The sequence below is a fragment of the Eschscholzia californica genome, unplaced genomic scaffold (assembly GCF_041429995.1).
Source record: "Eschscholzia californica isolate CP2 unplaced genomic scaffold, dmEscCali1.0.p SCAF_1, whole genome shotgun sequence".
Classification (NCBI taxonomy): Eukaryota; Viridiplantae; Streptophyta; class Magnoliopsida; order Ranunculales; family Papaveraceae; genus Eschscholzia; species Eschscholzia californica.
In genome coordinates, this window is record NW_028238198.1 from 83,792,654 (window position 1) to 83,813,218 (window position 20,565).

The 20,565-nt window shown below is 34.6% G+C and overlaps 4 protein-coding genes across 5 annotated transcripts; 3 read left to right on the forward strand and 1 right to left on the reverse strand.

Moving 5' to 3' along the window:
• Nucleotides 1–4,807: 4,807 nt before the first annotated feature.
• On the forward strand, nucleotides 4,808–8,300 carry LOC147570179 (VAN3-binding protein-like). The gene is made up of 7 exons (XM_086656729.1): nucleotides 4,808–5,461; nucleotides 5,925–6,050; nucleotides 6,483–6,930; nucleotides 7,024–7,239; nucleotides 7,355–7,404; nucleotides 7,594–7,651; nucleotides 7,811–8,300. Exons 1-7 carry the CDS (start codon nucleotides 5,141–5,143, stop codon nucleotides 8,017–8,019), a joined length of 1,428 nt encoding a protein of 475 aa, XP_086512855.1. The 5' UTR covers nucleotides 4,808–5,140; the 3' UTR covers nucleotides 8,020–8,300.
• Nucleotides 8,301–9,140: 840 nt separating this feature from the next.
• LOC147570180 (protein LIFEGUARD 2-like) lies at nucleotides 9,141–10,905 on the reverse strand. Its single transcript, XM_086656730.1, has 4 exons — nucleotides 10,385–10,905; nucleotides 10,008–10,121; nucleotides 9,661–9,818; nucleotides 9,141–9,529 (listed from the first exon to the last, which is right to left on the reverse strand). The coding sequence occupies exons 1-4, from the start codon at nucleotides 10,641–10,643 to the stop codon at nucleotides 9,326–9,328; spliced, it is 735 nt and encodes a 244-aa protein (XP_086512856.1). The 5' UTR covers nucleotides 10,644–10,905; the 3' UTR covers nucleotides 9,141–9,325.
• A 732-nt stretch (nucleotides 10,906–11,637) lies between these two features.
• On the forward strand, nucleotides 11,638–13,122 carry CLH2 (chlorophyllase 2). Its single transcript, XM_086656731.1, has 2 exons — nucleotides 11,638–12,122; nucleotides 12,218–13,122. Exons 1-2 carry the CDS (start codon nucleotides 11,841–11,843, stop codon nucleotides 12,908–12,910), a joined length of 975 nt encoding a protein of 324 aa, XP_086512857.1. The 5' UTR covers nucleotides 11,638–11,840; the 3' UTR covers nucleotides 12,911–13,122.
• Nucleotides 13,123–13,942: 820 nt separating this feature from the next.
• On the forward strand, nucleotides 13,943–19,412 carry LOC147570182 (uncharacterized). 2 transcript variants are annotated; one of them, XM_086656732.1, is made up of 8 exons: nucleotides 13,943–14,687; nucleotides 15,649–15,801; nucleotides 15,987–16,154; nucleotides 16,281–16,352; nucleotides 16,472–16,606; nucleotides 17,347–17,457; nucleotides 17,959–18,293; nucleotides 18,387–19,412. In XM_086656732.1, the coding sequence occupies exons 1-8, from the start codon at nucleotides 14,114–14,116 to the stop codon at nucleotides 19,038–19,040; spliced, it is 2,202 nt and encodes a 733-aa protein (XP_086512858.1). In that variant the 5' UTR covers nucleotides 13,943–14,113; the 3' UTR covers nucleotides 19,041–19,412. The 2 variants fall into 2 exon arrangements, with proteins under 2 accessions (XP_086512858.1, XP_086512859.1); XM_086656733.1 differs by having other exon boundaries at nucleotides 14,015–14,687; nucleotides 16,281–16,346.
• Nucleotides 19,413–20,565: the final 1,153 nt, after the last annotated feature.

Genomic DNA, 20,565 nt, shown 5'->3' on the forward strand with positions numbered 1-20,565 from the left:
GAAAAGATGGTTGAAAGTGGTATTTATGATCATTACAAAGGTTGAACTCCATATTCATAATAATCTATTCTCATAAGTATGGGTGATCATTTGCACTCCCATTAGGGAAATTACATTATACCCAAGTTTATCTTACATTATGTTTGTTTTTATTATTTAATTACTTTAATTAGGATCTTGTTTAGAATATCTGCAACTTAATCATGATTATTGTTTTAAACAATTATGTATCAATCCTAAGGTTGTATTCTATTTAAGATTGTTAGTTTGTATTCTATTGGAGTAGGACATCATTATGTCTGTTTCGTAAGTTTGGGGGCCTAGTTCTCATTTTTTTAATACTTATTTATATAAATATAGTTTGTGGTTTTATTGTTGGAGTTTTTTTAAGATGATAAATTGGAGTTGCACGCGAAACAAATTATTGATTTTACATAATAGTTTACGTGGGATATCCGTTTGACCCCCAACTAATAAATGATCAATTGTATGTGGTGTTGATAATATATTATTAGGTACTTCATATTTAGCCTTCCAGGTTGGTATTACAGTCCGCTTCATCACTTATAAGTTAAGAGTTAGGATCGTATGAATTTGGTGGATATCGAAGGCCTGTACGATATTATTATGTTCATTACTAGCGTTTCGCTCTCTCCCTTATATTTTCTCTTAATTGATTTTCCTCTTCCCTTATATGCTCTCTCTTACTTTGATAGACATATGATATTTATGAAGAGTGGGGTTTTGGGGTTTAACACTCAAGAATATTAGCACTCCCAAATCCCAATCATGGAAGTTATCATGTGGGTCAAGAAAAAGAAGATAGTGGAGGAAAAGAAAGAATGAGAAGAGCCCCATGGTGTTATTTCTTTTTGGTTTGATGGTTATTTGGTTTCTCTCACTTTCATTATGATGATCGTGCTCGAAATTAGTACTAATTTTCCAAATGTGCTATTTAAACTTTTTTAAGTGTTATGACAAATCAATTCTTACAATTTTCATGTCTCAAATGAGAAAGATTTTTAAAGGCGTCCAACATTATTGTTTTTGGCATCATTTTTTTTTTACGCATAGGAGCATTCCGAAATTTGACTACAAAGGTGCGTCAATAGCCAAAAAAACTGGACCATATTTAGAAGCAAAAGCGAGAAAGGAGCAAAAAAAAAAAAAAGATAATGACGATAATACTGCATCCATGGAGTTTGTTTGGGTTATGCTTAGTTGACATGTTTTTTGCAACGGTTATGCCTAGTTAACATAAGTAATGACTTCTATAATATGAATTTTACCACATTTTCCTAGGTTTGCTATTCATGTTTTAACATTTTCAACAATATAAGATGAAAAGAAAAATGTACTTATGCAGATGACGAGACTTAGTGTTTTATACTTTTATCCAAATATACAACTTTTTACTAGGAAACTTGAAGACACAATTAACACTAACATTATCTTATGGTGAGTATTTTATTCACATATTACATCAAATTTGTATATATCTAACTAAAAACTTGTGAAGACCTAGTTTTACATATCCATCCCCCGGTTGATTGGAGATAAAAAAAATTGTTTAGAAATAAACTACGTTTTATGTTAATCATTATATGACATTGATATATCAATATGTGATAAATACGATAATTGTCTAAATTAAATTACTAAAGAAATTGGTTTAAAGTCCAACAAGATAATAAAGAACTTAAAACTGACATAAATTTGTTATTGGTGATATATGTGTGAGGCCACGTAAAATACTTCAACACTTACAAATGTGAAGCCACCACTTATAACCTAGGTTGTGGATGCTCTACATAAGTCATATCTCGGTCTCGTCGGAGACACCATAGAGAACAATCAATCAATACATAGGATATGGGAGAATGAAAAAAAGTGTGGTTAACAAGGAACAATTCAAAAAGTAAAAGTAAAAGGAATCAATCAATTTGTTACTGAGGAAACAAAAGCAAAAGTGAGGGGAGAGTTTAAAAACAAAAAAAGCTGTTTATTTCTTTTATCAGGTAATGTTTTTATCAGCTTTTGATCAGACCACCCTTTAATCAATTCATTCCTGGGAAATAAAGAGAGAAGAAGATGAGATCAAAAGAGAGAGATGATGACGTCTCTAGGGCACGCCACCACGCCCACCCCATCTCCTCTCTGTAGAAAAATGGGACGACAATTAAACTGAGAGAGCAGTTGTTAATATTTGTCAGGACATAATATTATGTCTGAATTCTGATTGTTTGTCGGAGTTAGATGTTACCAATACTTGCTTGCTCTGCTGCTTTAGACGTTTTAAACCAAGTTGGTGGAAGAAGAAGCATAATCATATACTCCTCCTATTTACTTCGGTATTCGCACAACACTTTGCTCGACTGTCATCCGACGTGTATTTTGTACACATTCATAAGATTAAAGTAGCAACAAAATTGTGGTCTTTGGAATGGAATATTTTTTGAGACTTCTCACTATCACGTCTTTTCCTTTATCTCTCATATTTGGCTCCCAATTTTCTTACTTGTCCAGCCACATTTTTGGAATTCTTTTCGAGACATTTATGGGCTAGTTGATCAGACTTTGGTAGATATTTCAGGATCCTGAATTCAAATCTTGACATTTGAGAATTTTGAAATGTCTACGAAAGTCGAAAAACATATTTTTAAAATGTTAGTACAAATATATTATTTTATGTGATTAGACAAACTAATATTAAAATAATAAATATCTACCAAATGTCCATCAACGTCCCAGATATTTACAGACGTCTACGAAAGTCGAAAAATATATTTTTGAAAGGTTAGTGCAAATATAATATTTATGGGATTTAACAATAATACTAATATTAAAATAATAAATGTCCACCAAATGTCAAACAATGTCCGTAGATATCCTCAGATGTCTACAAAAGTCGAAAAATATATTTTAGATTAGTACAAATATAATATGCACTACACATTTTGTCTATGGATCATATGTCTTGAATGTCTCTAAGGACATTTTGTCTACAAACTCAATGTCTTGAATTGTCTATAAAGACATTTTGTCTATAATAAATCGCCCGAAATGTCTTGAAATGTCTACGGGACAATTTGTCTATAAATGTCAACGAAAGTCTTGATCCACCACTCCAAACCCCCCCCCCCCCCCCCCTAGTGGGAGTTTTTTCCATGAGCCCAAACTCGCGCCGCGGGCACCCGAGTCCAACGAGGACCATGGACGCCCGTCTCCGTCTCGCGCTCTACCCGCCCAGCCCGCCAATTTTTGATAGGCGGGCATGGGTTCAAACATCTACCCGTGCACCCGCTCATACCCACACCCACTTAACGTCGCCCAATGATAACCAACCAAATTACATAAATTTTTTGGGTTGATGAAACTCGACAATCCATGTTGTTGGGCCTAGTTGAGATTGTAAACAATATTTTGAGTCCAATCACACAAACCTAATGCATTATTTTGCAATGGTCCAAGAGAATTCCTAGTAAGTTACTGAAGTAGTGTTTGGCTTTGAGTGAGCAAGAGAGTGAGATAAGTTTATATTATATCTCGTGAGAATTCTTTATTAGTTTTCAATGTTAGATTAAATCCTAAAGGAACAACACAAATAATGTCTAGTTTTAATTTCACATTGTCTCTTTAGAATTAGGAAAGGTGATTGGAGAATTTATAAAAGAGAGGAAGAAGTGAGTTTTTTCAAGTTTTGAGCTTACCCGCTACCCGCCTGCCCATACCTGAATTACCCGAGCTTCTCAATGGGTTTGGACAGGTAATGGGCAAGGCGAATTTCAAAATTGCCCGTCCGATTAATCCGCTTACCCTAATAGCTATTGAAGTTTGGTGCCCGACCCGTCGACCTAAAGCTTCAAATGCCCATGGACGCCCATTCCCGCCCAATTCTCACCCCTACATTTAGGCACACTTTTCGAGTCATTTATGAAATATTTTAGTTTAGATATTACGACGCATCACTTGTTACAATGTGTTTGTGTTGTTTTACTACGTTTTTCTATTTGTATCTTGCGATATTATTGCAAGAAGTGGGCAAAACGCTGAAACATAAGTGTAAAGAAACTCAACCAAAAGGAAGGTGGGCGTGTCTCCAAACTAGAAAACAATGTTGTTGGAACTGGCACGCATAACATTTTTTAAATTGTTGGAAAATGTCGAAATGGGGCGTAATAACTGTCACAAAAATGGTGGACAAATCATGAGAGAGGATTTTTTTTGTCGAAAGTGAGCGAAAAGTGTTGCCATATACATAGTGAAAAATGTGGGGAAAAACGACTTGAAGTGGACCAGAAGTTTGGAAGCGTCCAAAAAACAACACCAAAGTATTTCAAAAAGCGAGACTAAAGTGTTCGCTAAACATCACCAGAATAGTCGAGTCATTAAAAATAGCACCAAGAGAGTCTTCCCTCTTTGCGTAGTTGGGGCAATCCAAGTTTTTTAATTTATTTTTATATTTTTTTTCAAAATTCAACCACGATCTATGTTTGTCATTACAAGAAATTGATACATCATGAAGATGTGATAAGCATGATAATCGCATAAGTTAAAATAATAGTGAAAGAGGTCTAAAGCCCGACAACATGAATGAAACCTAAAATCCGACAAACTTTTCTCCCTCTCTCTCTCTCTTGCCGATAATCATTAATTTCACTTTCTCTGAGAACCGAACCTGAGACCTCCAATATCTTGAAATTATGTCAATACTGTCAACCACTTAATCAAGTGTTAGACAATTCAAGATGTATAGTACTCTAGCGGGAATATTTATTATATAAATTTTCTAGTAAAAACAAATGTTAGAGTCCAAATAAAAGAAACATTTTCCCTTATAAAATTGGAAGCTTTAAAGTGAGTAAATATGGAGAGAGAGAAAGACAAGAGAGTAAGAGGTCAGTGAATATTTTTTTCACTTTCTTTTTGTTGCATACAAATCCTTACTCTGATTGATATTCCTGCCCGGCTGCCCCATTTCTCCCGCCCCTTCTTCCTAAACCAAAACTTCTCTCTCTATCTCTTGCCGTACCAACTCTATTTAATCCACCACTTCCTGCTTCTTTCTACCTACTTCTTCTTCTTCTTCCCCACTTTCTCTCTCTACCTCTCATCACTCACCACTGCCTCTAATAACTCTATGGACGAGATCGTCGGCAGTGTTTGGCGACCGGAATCTCTTTCTGTCACCGGATTCCGTCCACCTGAAACACCAAAAGAACCAATGGAGTTTCTCTCTCGTTCTTGGAGTGCTTCAGCTATGGAAATCTCTAAAGCTCTTGCTCCTTCCCCTCATCTTCCTACCTCACTTCACAAATCTCCCAACGGAGGTGCTACTGGTTGTGTAATACCGGAAGATATCGCCGGAGAGTTAGAAGCTGCTATTGTTTCTGGAAATCCCTTTTCTTTCGCTTCTTCTACTACTTCTCAACTCGTTATGGAACGAATTATGTCCCAATCTGTACGTTTTAGAGAGAGAAACAAGATATGGGTTGTTCTATTTTTTACTATTCTAAATCTGGGTTTTCATCTTCTCACTTTGATTAATTGGTTTGATTAACAAAAATCCGATGGAATTTTCAACTTTCTTACCTTTTGATTTCAAATTGATTTTCTCTGATTTTGTATTTTTGTCGCTTATAAAAAGCAATTTTGTCTCTCTCTCTCTCTCTCAAATAATTCCTTCACACTATTATCTCTCTCTAAAACCAGACAAATTCTGTGTGAAAGATTCTCTATCTTGTTTTATTTAATCAGTTGACACAAAATGGTCTATTTCTAGGTAGTCTGAAGCTACTATTTTTTGACTTCTTTCTTTCTCATTTCTTTGATTTCAAAATCCATTTAAAAAACAAGAAAAATTAATACCCAAGTTGAAATTTGAACTGAAAATATCTTTCTAATTCTTGGTTTGTGAATTTCAGCAAGATGTTTCTCCAAGAACTTCAGGGAGATTATCTCACAGTAGTGGCCCTTTAACTGGTCCTCAAAGTTGTGGATCTTTGACTGATAGTCCTCCTGTTTCTCCTACTGAAATTGACGACTCTAAGGTAAATTTGTGATTCTTTATTGTATTTGAAATTTGTTTGCTTTCTTTGTTGAATTGAATTTAATCTCTAGTTATTTCATCTGGAATCATACTTCCTTTTATTATGTCAAATTTACAACTTTTAATTAGTACTAAAATACAATAACATTTAAGAATACCCAAATTCGAGTCTTAAGTGTAGGTACATTTTTGTATAAGTTTATACCCATTTTGGGAACGAGTCGGAGTTGATTTTCCACTTCGCCGTTTAGAGTCTAGAGACACGAATTTATTCCTTTCAACGGCGTACATATAAAGGTTGAATTACTTCTACCGATTGTATTGATTCTAATATTTATGCTTATCTAGGGCGTATGTTAAGAAAACTAACTCATCTTGCACTTGTTAGTCTTAATCATCATATAAACTTCTTCATATGTGTCTTGTATTTCAGCTTTGCCGATTGAGTAACACCATAGCAACCCATTATAGACATGGTGGTGGTGGTGGTGGTGCAATTGGTGGTGGTTTAGTGGGAAATGGTGCTGGTGGTGGAAGTAAGACAGTAGGGAGGTGGTTAAAGGAAAGAAAAGAGAAAAAGAAAGAAGAAACTCGCGCACACAATGCACAACTTCATGCTGCGGTTTCCGTTGCCGCAGTTGCATCAGCTGTTGCTGCTATTGCTGCCGCGACCGCTGCTACTTCAGTGTCTGGGAAAGATGAGCAAATGGCAAAAACTGATATGGCAGTGGCTTCAGCCGCAACCTTGGTGGCTGCACAGTGTGTTGAGGCAGCAGAAGTTATGGGTGTTGAACGTGAACACCTCGCTTCTGTTGTTAGTTCTGCCGTTAACGTAAGATCACCTGGAGATATCATGACATTAACCGCCGCTGCTGCCACCGGTGAGAGTCTAATTATCAAACCTTTTCTTCTTGATATAAATATTTTTTGGGCAATTTGAGTATTATGAGTTCTCATTGTTGTTTTATCCACAGCTCTTCGTGGTGCTGCCACATTGAAGGCAAGAGCGTTAAAGGAAGTATGGAATATAGCAGCAGTAATACCTGTAGAAAGGGGTATGGGTAATGGTAATAACTGTAATTCGAACGGAAGCTATAGTGGAGAGCTAGTCCCTGAGGAGAATTTCCTTGGCATTAGCATTCTTGAGCTACTCGCCAAGGGTGGTGAACTCCTCAAACGCACTCGTAATGGTAACTTACACATACTATTCACATTTTCTTAGTCCTTTCTACAATTAAGATTTATATTGCTTTCATTATCGGGTAAAATCCCTAAATTAATCGAACTTGTTTTTTGGACTTGCAGGAGATCTTCATTGGAAAATTGTCTCTGTTTATATAAACCGATTGGGTCAGGTTGGTTTCTTTGACACCCAAATTTCATAGTTAACTCTTCAATTTTTTTATTTCAAATGAGTTAGAATAGCTTAGAACTGGTATCCAAACACGGCTATAACGTTTATCGAGTGTGGGGACTATATCGAAGCTATCATTTCATGACAATGATTTATGTTTCATCTCCTTTTCTTTTTTAAACTTTTGCAGGTAATGTTGAAGATGAAGAGTAGACATGCTGCAGGGACCATCACCAAAAAGAAAAAGAGTATAAATCTTCATCCTTACTCTTTAGTATCTCTCAAATGTGAATAATAATTAGTGAAACAAGAGTATTCTTTTCTAGGGATTAGAGAAAGCATTAAAGTAAAAGAGAAATAAAAAGAAAAGAGTTTGATTTCTCTTTTTTATCTCTTGATTTGTGCAGATATGGTGTTAGAACTTTGCAAGGATATGCCATCTTGGCCGGGCCGGCATTTACTTGAAGGTGGAGAGTATCGCCGATATTTCGGTCTAAAGACTGTGCAAAGAGGGTTGGTAGAATTTGAATGCAGGAATCAAAGAGAGTATGATATATGGACTCAAGGTGTATCAAAGCTTCTCTCTATTGCTGCAGAGAGGAAAAACAGACACTAAAGGTTATACCAAAATCTGCCCTAACAGGGAAGATATCTGAGAGGATAAGTCTCTTTTGAAACTTGATGGGGCTCTCTTCTACCCTATCATTTACTGTAAAAAGAGGGAGGGAATGTGTAAGATAAATCATTGATAGAACTTAGGTACCTTTAGTACTATTAGGGAATATTTGGGGTTTTGGTTTGAAACTCTGAAGTATGGAAGTGATCCCAATGAAGCCAAAAAGCAAAATAGCCATGTGGGTTTGGTCCTTGAAAATCAGGGTTTTGGCATGAAAGAAAGAATCTTGGACTATAATGGGTCAAAAGGAAAAAAAGAAAAGCAAAAGAAAACCCATTTTGGTTAGAAACCAAGAAAAAGAATTATATGTTTAGTTAATGGGGTGATCGTAGAGAGGGTTTCTCTTTTGTTGTTTATTATCTAGGGTTTATAAGGTAGTGAGTGGGGTTATTTAATTACTTTAAAGTGAAGAAAGCACTTGTTTATCCCATGAGTATTTATGTTTTTTTTTTTATTTCATGTGTTCATGAATGACTTTATCTTAAACAATTTCTTTTTGTTCTTTATCTTTAAAAAAAAATTCAATTCCTTAACATAGTACAACCCTTTGATAAATGGGGAACAAGATTCAATTTTTTATATCAAACTTCATTCTAGTAGGGTTCAAGTATTTAGACTTTTACCATTTCAGTAAGGATTATGTTCATTATTCAAAAAATCTTAATTCAAAATATCTTTGTGAATAGCTTTATGTCAAATGTGATCCTATATGTAGATCTTTGCAACCTCCTCAGTAAGTTTTTTTTTTTTTTTTTATTATATGGGTGACTACGAAAGTCATTACAATAGCATTTGATACATAAAAGATGTGATAAGCACGACCGCCGAATCAAACTTTGAAAACGGGCTTAAAGTCCACCTAAACTACTGGCCTAAAAACGATGACCTCATTGCAAGTTGATATAGTGACAGAGTATCTTTTCAACCGTTATAGGAATGAGAGATAGTTGACTAATTCATTTTTATGGCACATTTGTAGTTAACAATTCTATACACTATATGCAACATACATTTCGTAAATGATCGTCATTTACTCAAACTAGAAATAATAGTAGAACGAATAGATGATACAATATAAGATGCCCATTAAACTATAAATCTCTGAAACCAGTATTAGATACCCATAAAATACAAGATGTGCCTAAAATTGCAAGAATTCATACATATTGACATTAGGAGACTAAAACCGCAGAACATTTACTAATATAACATTTGACCCCTCATTTACCCAAAAAATGGAAGTAATTTAATCAGCCCCATCCAAGATAGCAAGGAGAGCCAGAAAGAGATTAACTATGTCCATATAAAGCGAGACGGAAGCCCATATGTATTCGTCGTATGAAAATCGTTTGATAATGTTGTCAGTGTCGTAAATGATATACCCCGAAAATATAATAGCACCAAGGCAACCGTAAATCATGACAGATAGTTTCCCCAGGGGGAATAGGAACTGTCATTAAGAAAAGACCAAAGTAAATTCAAATTCAATAGGAAAACCCAATCTCTAACTCTACTTCATTTTCTATCGATGTTTTCTTGAAAACAATACTAAGATGCAAAGGTATGGGATATTTGACATACCTGAAGGAAACCAAACATCATAAGCACTAATGATGCAGCAAACAAGAATGGGCCGAGGAAGTTGAAATCGTGACCTCTCTTTGCAGCCCAAAAGGTGTAAAGTGTAAGACTTACGAACACCACCGAAGTTAGAATCGCAGCTTCCATAACAACTTTTCCTGTTCCAAATGAAACACATAAATTTGGCAGCAGCTAGCTTCATTACAAGAATAAATTTTTGTTGGTACCCGTTTCTTCGCGATTTAGGTATTTAAAACATATTAGAATTACACTTCCGATGGATAAAATTCCTAATAAAATAAACTAAAAAATTAAAATTATACAAAGAATATCAACTTTATACTTACCATGCCTAAAAGCACAAGCCAATCCGAGAGTAAATGCCATGCAAACCGTAAACAAACCGAGCAGCAAAAAGTTTACAGGATGCTTCTGGTGATAGCAAGACAAAATACACAAAACTGCACATTCCCAAACATCCAAAATCAAACCCCAAATCCAATTTTGAGTTGGATGTCATTTTCATTGTTAATTCGAACTTACCCTTGGCAGAAATGGTAAATCGAAGATATGCCCAATTGACACACAAACGTTTTGTGACGTAAAATTAAGAGGTGAATTAGCCATTAAAATGACACATCTTTAATCTACGATTTCTTTCTTCTTAAGGGTAAATAAAAACCGGGTGATATTTTTAAAAAAAGAAAGAAGGAAAACCACTTACTTATCAAGGGCATTATACAAATAATAACGTAAAGAACAATTCCTTGTGTAGTTGTAACAATGAATTCTGCAATTGGGTGGACAGTCACCACCACAGCCGCAACCGCCACCGTTAAAAGTAATTGTAACGTTAAAATCGAATATATTTTACGAATAAATGCCCATCGAAGAGCCGGACTTTCAAGCATATTTGGATAAAGTTGGTTGCTAGATTCGATATCGCCTCGTTTCCCCATAACGGGTGGTTGCATCATATTCATGGTTTGTTTATAAAGAATTGTTCTTATTATAGGACAAGAAAGAATGAGTGAATTCAAGAAAGGGTTTTCAAGGGTTACTTGAATTTGCAGGGAGAGAAAGAGAGATTGATTGATTTTGTGTATGGGTTCTTGATTTGTTAAGAAAGAGAAAGAGAGGTTGAAGAAGAAAGACAATGAAGAAGATCTTTGATGTATGGAAGTAATGAAATTTAGGGTTTCTTGCCGATGTTTGGGGAGATTTTGTTGTCTTACAAAACGTATGCTCAATGAAGGCGTACTTTTATAACCTTCCGTTATAAGTAGTTACTAATTTTGAATATGAGGTATTTGAATTGGGTAATTATTTTTTAAGCCCCCAATGTAACTAACTGACTAATTTAGCCCATAACTAACAGTTCTGTTAGAGAAAATTTGGATTTATAGTTTTGAGCATATGCCCGGCTAGTAACCATGGGAATTGGTTAATTGGCCGTCATTTTCTTCTCAGCCGAAGCCAAACCAATAAAGGTTTTGTCATATTAAATTTGGTCTAGTTTAATTTGGTTCAGTTCGGTTCAGTTGATCGACCCAACTGACTTAATTTATTAAAAATATTAAATGTACAAAAATTCTCAAGTTTTTTTTTATGCAAGATGATATTCGCTAACTTGCTTATTTTTAACACTTATCTCAAAAGAATTTTTCATCACAACAATATATAACATAAGGACGGTTTCATTTGAGCAGTTCTTAAATGTTAAAGTCGTAGTCAAATGAATTTGGCTCGGTTCAGTTAATCTGGTAAAGTATTTGGTTTCGGTCCTTCTAATTGGTTCGACCCCTTTGGCCCATTTTTCCACACCTCTAATGGCTATGACCTACAAATAATACTAGATCAATTGCTACCTTGCTATTGTCTACAAAATTGCCCATCTCACAATACGGATGGATGGGTTCCCCTTGGAACAGAGGAAGTCAATTTCCCTTGCCCTAATTAGTAACAACAAAAGGTGAATACAGATCTAGTAGCGTGTATATTAATTTACCACATTATGAAGTGAGGCTGTTATGAAGACATGTAACCTTATCTCAAACCTAAGTGTACTTCACTAGCTTATAAGAAACTAAACCAAAAATGTGTAAACATTGTTAAGCAACTAAAGGATAGATCAAAAGCATGAATTTGACCTTGAATTTGCTGTGTCTTAACTAAGAATAATGTCATCTTGTTTTTCTTCTACAAGTGTTTTTGAGTTGGGAAGTTATGAAGTTTCTCTTTTCCAAATCGACCCTCCGAAAAGCAAAGAGGCTGCCACGAAATCTTCACCACCATCCTCAACATCGGTTTCTTTAACAAAACCTCTTTTAATTGCATCACCATCCGAAAAGGGTGAATACCCATTACTATTGTTTCTCCATGGTTTTCTTCTTTACAACTCTTTCTACTCTCAACTTATCAAACACATCGCCTCTCATGGCTTCATAGTCATTGCTCCACAGGTTACTCTCTCTTTTCTCTCATTTTACATGAACATATGATTTTGCCCCTAGTAGGCTTCCAATCATTTTATGTTCCATTTTCTTCCTTTGTATAGTTATACAAGTGTGCAGGACCAGATGCAACTGAAGAAATCAAATCAGCAGCAACAATAACAGACTGGTTAGCAGATGGATTATGCCATGTACTTCCTCCGTTCGTTCGACCTAATCTAAGCAAGGCAGGACTTGCCGGGCACAGTCGAGGCGGTAAGGTAGCATTTGCCCTAGCTCTACAATCCAATACCAAAAGTAGTACTACTTGTATTAAGTATTCAGCTTTAATGGGTATTGATCCAGTTGATGGGATGAGTAAAGGAAATCAAATTCCTCCACCAGTTCTAACTTATGTCCCTAAATCTTTCGATCTCAATATGCCCGTCTTGGTAGTGGGCTCGGGCCTTGGCGAAATAAAGAAAAACTTTTTGTTTCCTCCTTGTGCTCCTAATGGAGTAAGCCATAAAGATTTCTATAACGAATGTCAATCCCCAGCTTGCTATTTCGTTGTCAAAGATTATGGACACAGCGATATGCTCGATGATGAAACGAAGGGGATTAGAGGAATAGGTTCTTATTGTACTTGTAAGAATGGGGAAGCAAGAAAACCAATGAGGAGTTTTGTTGGAGGAATAATGGTTGCTTTTATGAGAGCTTATCTTCAAGATAATCATAGTTACTTAAATGTTATTAAAGATGGAAAAGATATTAGCCTTCCTGTACAACTTCAAACTGTTGAGTTTTTAAATGATTAGCAATAAGTGTGTGTTTTTACATTTATATATCTTGTATTCGTAAAAGATTAAAGATTCTATATTTTTTGGAAGAGTATGTCCTCTATGTTGACATAAACTCCAAAAACCCTGGAGGTCCCAGTTCCCAGCGGAAGTGAAATCCATCGTTTATTGAACTTTGAGTTATTTAAGATGTAAATAAAGTATTTGGTGGGCTTTAGCCCACTAGTTTAGATGGGTTTTAGGCCTGGTAATTTAATGTTTAATTTTAGGCAGTTATCATGCTTATCACATCTTGATGATGTATCAATGCCTTTGTGATGACTTCGTAGAATCGTAGTCAACCTTCCAAAAAGAAACATCAATCAATGTCGGGCGCCTATAAAAGTTCTCATATCTTAAGCCCTTATCGATTCGCCTAAATTGACAGCACAAGCCCATGCTAGATTGCAAGCTAATAGAGTAGGCTGGGTTTTCCTTACTGGGATCCGGCCTTATGGTCTCAATCTATAACAAAGTTATCTCTACCTGTCTACCATTTAGATGTAGGAAATGTTATATACACTTAACATATTTACCATTCACACTCACATCTCTTTTGACTTAAAGAAAAAATAACTTAGATGTGAGTGTAGATAACAAAAACAGTGAAGTTATTTATAATTTTCCTTTAGATATTGTGTGATAAATGATGTGTACCTTGAATGTTGGAAAATCTAAAGCTGAATTCCAACTTTTATAGTAGTAAACTATAAGAATGGCATAAAGGTATGAAGCCTTTAATCTGAATGGACTATAAGAATCCTACCTTTTATTTTCAGCCGTTAGATTGTGTGACCAAGTCAACTTCAATGATTATACACAATTTGTTCTTTCTTAAGAAGGATAGATAGATAGATAGATAGATAGATAGTCATGGGTTTCATTTTGGAGAATCCACTTTGTTCTTGAAGTAAATAACAAGGCACTAAATTTTCCATACATTTATAAAAGTGATAAAGATATTATCTTACACCTCATTTATTCTTACACTCTCACTCTCTTACTCAAAATGTGATTCACATGTGTGGTGTACAGGAAGTGTAAGAATGGTCTACATAATTAGTCTTATAAAGAAATTTTCATAAGGATCTCCAAAGGAGACCCTATAGTATAAAAGGGTTCCACCCTCCCACTCTTCCTTCCATCCTCTTTCTTTCTTGCTAGAAGTATTCACTCGTAAAAATGACATATGATGATATTACCACCTCTCCATCAATGATCACCTCCGGAGAAAGAGAATCGACTAAGGTTAGTAAAGATATCAACAATGAGCCTCCAAAAACGACGTTTCAAAAGGCGATGAGAGGGCATTGGAAAGAAGTTGTGGAGGATTATAAAGATCTAAGCGCTCAAACGCTTAAAATCACTAGATCAGGTGACACATTATTACACGTAGCGGTTTCGGACGGTCAAGTTGAGATAGTTAAAAAATTAGTGGATAAAATTAGTAAAGAAAATGTGGATAAGGTCCTAAAGTTGAAAAATGATTATAAAGGGAATACACCGCTTCATGTAGCTGCAGAATTCGGTAGTGTTGAGATGTGTGAGTGTATAGTACTAAAACAGCCTGATCTGATCATGGAACGTAACATAGACGGTGAGACACCATTGTTTTTGGCTGCCCTTCATGGCAAGAAAAAAGCATTCTTGTTCTTGCATTTCAAGGCACAATCTCAACAAGTTCATCCCTATTCTTATTGTACAAGGAATAATAGGGATACCATTCTTCATTGTGCCATCTCTGGTGAATATTTTGGTGAGCTACTTATGTGACTAGTTCCATTTCAATCTTTTTCATACTAAGCCTATGTGTGTCAAACTCAAAATGACAAAACCAATGGGAATAAAGCGGTCGGTATGCCCGTCAAGGAATGAAACTTCCCGAAATTTCACCGAAATTTAGCGAAACGTTTCCTAAAATGAGATTAGGTGCACGAAATAACACTTACAACTATTTTCTGCATAGTTTCCACTGACATGATCGAAATTTCCACCGAAGTTGTGGGAAATATCGAAATTTCCACCGACATGATGGAAATTTCGACCGACATAGTAGAAGTCTAGCAAAAAAATCAGAGAAACTAATACTAGAAAAATATCCATTTCTTCGTCTTTTTCATCTTCATTTCTCTTAGATCTTTTTTGATTTTTATGTTATCTTTTCCATGGTTTTTAAATCTATTTGAATGATTTACGACTTGACTTAACTGCCTAAATTGATTTTATCTTAGTAACACCTCTAATATAACTGTGTAATTGACGATACCTTCTCAAACTAACATAGTTTGTTAATTATTATTAGTAAGAATGTTATCTTTTGGGTGTTATAGCCAAAAAATTGTTCAATTTACCCCCGGAAGTAACTGTGTAATTGTTAATACTCCCTCAAACTAATAGATAATGTTAAACATCATTTTTATGCTTCATTATGGTTTAATAATCTTGTTATACACAATTGCATCATATTTCTATCATTTCTGTAGATTTGTAAGATTTCCACACTGACCGAAACATTTCTACGAAACGTTTCCACTTTTGGACCGACCGAAATTTCCACCGAAACCGAAATTTCATTCCTTGATGCCCGTAATATAATTTGTTTGAGCACAATATGTTTTTTTGTCTATGTGGGACTATTTTCACTTGTACGTTTGCATTTGATGTTGCATAATTTTATTTTACGTTAGTATGGTAAATAAAATGTTGTATTGGTTTAGATTTGGCATTTCAGATAATCAAGCTATATGGCCATGAACTGGTTGGTCTGAAGAATGACAATGGATATTCACCTCTTCATCTTCTTGCTCTTAACCCTTCTGCCTTCAAAAGTGGAACTCATTTTACTTCATTTGATCTCATCATCTATTACTGTAAGCTATTACAACACCATTACCCCTTAAATTACTTTTACCTACTACATTTCTCTCTGTGGAAGAAAGGCCATCTAGAAAGTATACAACGGTCTAGTCCTCTCCACTGATTGTTAATTGGTTTTGAGTTGGGTGACGACAACCTTAACAGTGGCTATGTGTTCATTCCTATTGATCTTTGATAGGTATATACAGCGATCGTCTCACAGAAACGACGAACGACGACATTGCTCAATGTTTAAACGGTTCAGCAGATAAAAATTATAGTTATTTTAAATCCTACCCAGAAAATTACAGAACTTGTCTTACATTCTTGAAAATGCTGAAGCATCTTATCAACAAGGTCGCCTGTGGTACGTAAGAATGTTACTACATACTATAAATCACATTACTTCCAAAGTTCCGAACTGTTATTGCTTTCGTCTAACAATTTTTTTGTAAATTGATTTTAATATTGTTAAATTTGAGTTTGATTGCAGTGACAGATAACTACAAAGAATTTTGTAGACCAGATGGAGAAAATCTTGAAGAAGGAAAATTTGCAAGTAATAGTATGTTTAATGAGTAATCTATCTTCAAATAACTATATATTCTATCTTTATAATATTATTATTATCCATAGCAAATGTTAGAGTATGTTTCAATAACATATTTTGTTTGTCCAATGTAGGTACCAAGGAAGTTGGCTTATCACAGCAGAAGAATAAGCCAGTGGCTCCAAGAATGATATTTCCACCCAATTACTCCACCTCTGTCAACATTATAAAACTTACCATGAAAACTTTGTCAGTTTTTCTGGGATTAGGTCAGTACTTTATCAAACTTACTAAAATTGCTAATACTTTCCCTCTGATTCTCTGAAGTCTGAAGACAAAAGGGGAGGGAAGTTGTATGAGAGCTCCCTAGTTTTGCATAAGGGATGCCCCTCATTAATAATAGTGGGGCGCCTACAGAACTCCACATAGAAAATTTTCGTTGTGGGACTATAGCAATCCAATTTGTTTTTCGGAAATCAGCCACACATGTCCACACACACACATATATCTATTATCTATTATATATAGCACAATGGTCTTTTTTGAGAAGGACAGTAGGATTTATCTCTAGATATTCATGATCGTACGATTTATTTCTAATCTAATGACTGATTTTAAATTTTAGAAAAATAACCACCCACCCACTATTCTCTCCCTCCCACGTTTTTTCACAACTCTCCCTTAAACATCCTATAATCTCTCCACATGTTCAGAAAATTAGTTACAAACCACCCACTAAATTCTCTTCCTTCCCACTTCCTACTTATTTTCTCACGAAATTATGCCGCGGCGGAGGCACGGGCTATACCCTAGTATATATATATATAACATGAGTGTAATTTCCCTTACAAGTTTGCATTTGATTTGAAAATGCGAAACATTAGGTTCATATCCCGTACAAATTCTCAATTCATCCACGAGAGCAACTACTTGAGAATCCTTTCTATTTTATTTTTTGGTTACGATAATTACTAGTATTTTTTATCTTACAATAATACACTGTGAACAGGATTTACAAAGGTGAGAAAAATTAAAGAGAAGAAAGAGACACACTTGGGGGCGTGCCAAGTGATGAAAGAACTAATAGATCGTACTAATGTATGGGAGTACGATGACAAAGGTGGGTACACACATCAACAACATTCTATGGTCCCTTTAATATTTAATTTTATTATCTTATGTATAATAAATTATTTGGAGTCTAAATAAGTGCATTAATATTTAATTTTCTATTACTGATATTTTAGTGAAGGTATGTGGTTAAGAATCCTCCACATCAACTTTTGGATCAAACTGCTAACAATCTTTAGTCGAATTAGTAAGAGGTATAGTCTTCCACTTTAGAGGTCAAGGGTTCGAGGCACGCTGACCATTCAAAAAAAAAAAAAAAATTGGACAAACTGTGAGTAAGTAAACTTCGTGTTAGAACTTGGGTCGTCGGTCGTTCAGACGACCCAGATATCATCTCTTAAATCATCATATATCATACTAATGTATCATCATATATCATATTGCATCTCTCGAATCATCTCTAGAGACCAGATAAACCACCATATAAAGTGTGTTTAGAAATGCATTTTCGTTGTGATTTAAATAGTAAGTAAAAAAATGCTCTCCTCAGATGGTACAACGAACATTGAAGAAGAGACACCGATACTAATAGCAACGAAAATGGGAGTAGTGGAGATGGTAGATAAAATCCTAGATAAATTTCCTATGGCAATTCAAGATGTAAACAAAGAGAAGAAAAATGTAGCATTGTTAGCTGTGGAGAATAGACAACCTCATGTGTATCAACTTCTACAAAAGAAGAAGATACTATTGGATAGTGTTTTTCGTAAAGTGGATAAAGATGGGAATAGTGTTTTGCACCTTGCTGCTACTTTTGGAGATAACAGACCTTGGCTCGTTCCCGGTGCTGCTTTACAAATGCAATGGGAAATCAGATGGTACAAGGTTAGTTCCTTAATTACGTATCCTAATAATCTTTTTCTCATCTACATATTCATTTTATTCGTGTAATTATTAAATTATGTGATCTTCTTCAAGTTTGTGAAGGACTCAATGCCAAGAGATTTCTTCGTCCGTCTCAATCACGAAGGAAAAACAGCAAAACAAGTATTCACAGGAACACATACACAATTGGTGAAAGAAGGTGGAGAATGGTTAACGAACACGTCTCAATCGTGCTCGGTGGTGGCTGCCCTTATAGCAACAGTTGCTTTTGCAACAGCAGCCACCGTACCGGGAGGAACAAGTGATACTGGCGAACCCCACCTCGTAAATAGACCAGCATTCTATCTATTCGCGATAACTTCGCTCTTGGCACTTTGCTTCTCAATCACCTCAGTTATAATGTTTCTAACAATTCTCACTTCAAGATATCAAGAAAAAGATTTTGGTAGTGATTTACCCACAAAACTCAGACTGGGTCTTCTTTCACTATTTATCTCAATTGGTTCAATGTTGGTTTCATTTTGTGCTGGCCATTTCTTCATTCTTAGGGCTGAGGTGAGATTCATAGCTTATCCCTTATATGCACTTACTTGTTTGCCTCTTGCTCTTTTTGCTTTTACACATTTTCCTTTGTATGTTGATCTTCTGAAAGCTGCTTTTGAAAAAGTACCCCAACGTAGTTACAAGGTCATTACTCCAAATACAAACAAGGTGGCTATTCCAAATCCTACGAGTACAAGAAATTAGGGTTGAAAAAGTGTTAAATGACAATTTCACCTCTTGTCTTCTATGAGATGCCAACAATAAAAAAATGATTTTCATATTTTATATAAGAGTTGATTAATACTAGATGTGATGGGGGAGGTATTGTTAATGTTATTGGGCAGATAAATTTGGTAGATATTTTATTTTTTCAAAGGGTTTGTCATTTGTGTGATATGAGTTTGTATTTTTTTTTTTTTGTTAAAGGGATATGAGTTTGTATTTGAAATGGGTATTATTGGTGTTTTTTTTTTGTTGGATTGTGTGGTTTTCAGTGTGATCAGAGAATGTAATAAGGATGGGTTTATGAATTTCAAGGTTTTAAATATGATGGTATAATATTGTATGTGAAACAAATTAGTGAACTTTCTCTCTCTACTTTTATGTAGGTCTCTCTCTATCTCTTGCTTGTGTTTCTGAACCATTTCTGATTTAGAGATATGGGTTATGTATGGTTTCTATGTGCATTGCAGCTTTCAAAAGTATCAATTGATTTTTTTTTTTTTTTTTGGAGATGGATAAAAGGGTTCTTATGTGGGTCACTCTATTTTTTTTTATTTTTTTTTTAAGGGTGGGTCACTCTATCACTCTTTCTCTCATTCTTTACGTATACTTTTAGGGGGGTAGTGGTTCAGGACATTGGAGGACACTCAGAGACAAAATGTTCCAGAGACATTTCAAGACATTTCGGGACATTTGTCCGTAGACAAAATGTCTTTATGGACATTTCAGGACATTTGATTCATAGACAAAATGTCTCAGAGACATTTCAAGACATTTGGTTCATGGACAAAATGTCCCGGGGACATTTCAACATATTGAATCCATGGACAAAATGTGTAGTAGATATTATTATTATTATTATTATTATTATTATTATTATTATTATTATTATTATTTATTATTATTATTATTATTATCATCTCATCATTGAAGGATAATTGGTAGACATTTATTATTTTAATATTATCATTATTGTCAAACCATATGAAATAATATATTTGTACTATGTTTCAATAATATATTTTTCGACTTTTGTGGACATCTGTGGATATCTGAGGACATTGATGGCAGTTGGTAGACATTTATTATTAATGTAATCATTATTGTCTGATCATACGAAATAAATTTGCCCTACTACTTTGAAAATATATTTTTCGACCTTCGTAGACATCCGTGAATATCTGTAGACATTGATAGATATTTAGTTGATATTTATTATTTTTAATATTATTACTGTCTTACCATATGAAATGAAAAAAATTAATTAATATTTCCAAATATATATTTTTCGACTTTCGTAGACATCTGTAGATATCTGTGGACATTGATGGACAATTGGTAAATATTTATTATTTAATATAGTTAAATATTATTATATTATATCATAATAATATAATATAATATAATATAATATAATATAATATAATATAATATAATGTAATATAATATAATGTAATATAATATAATGTAATATAATATAATATAAGATAATGTAATATAATATAAT

Bases quoted from the DNA above. Each gene is read 5' to 3' on its own strand.
- LOC147570179 (XM_086656729.1), top strand. From the start codon at position 5,141: ATGGACGAGATCGTCGGCAGTGTTTGGCGACCGGAATCTCTTTCTGTC. The intron at 5,462-5,924 runs GTACGTTTTAGA...TGTGAATTTCAG, and splicing joins AACGAATTATGTCCCAATCT to CAAGATGTTTCTCCAAGAAC. The intron at 6,051-6,482 runs GTAAATTTGTGA...CTTGTATTTCAG, and splicing joins CTGAAATTGACGACTCTAAG to CTTTGCCGATTGAGTAACAC.
- LOC147570180 (XM_086656730.1), bottom strand. From the start codon at position 10,643: ATGAATATGATGCAACCACCCGTTATGGGGAAACGAGGCGATATCGAA. The intron at 9,819-10,007 runs GTAAGTATAAAG...CATTTGGAACAG, and splicing joins GGCTTGTGCTTTTAGGCATG to GAAAAGTTGTTATGGAAGCT. The intron at 9,530-9,660 runs GTATGTCAAATA...TCTTAATGACAG, and splicing joins TGATGTTTGGTTTCCTTCAG to TTCCTATTCCCCCTGGGGAA.
- CLH2 (XM_086656731.1), top strand. From the start codon at position 11,841: ATGTCATCTTGTTTTTCTTCTACAAGTGTTTTTGAGTTGGGAAGTTAT. The intron at 12,123-12,217 runs GTTACTCTCTCT...TCCTTTGTATAG, and splicing joins TCATAGTCATTGCTCCACAG to TTATACAAGTGTGCAGGACC.
- LOC147570182 (XM_086656732.1), top strand. From the start codon at position 14,114: ATGACATATGATGATATTACCACCTCTCCATCAATGATCACCTCCGGA. The intron at 14,688-15,648 runs GTGAGCTACTTA...GTATTGGTTTAG, and splicing joins CATCTCTGGTGAATATTTTG to ATTTGGCATTTCAGATAATC. The intron at 16,607-17,346 runs GTCAGTACTTTA...CACTGTGAACAG, and splicing joins GTCAGTTTTTCTGGGATTAG to GATTTACAAAGGTGAGAAAA.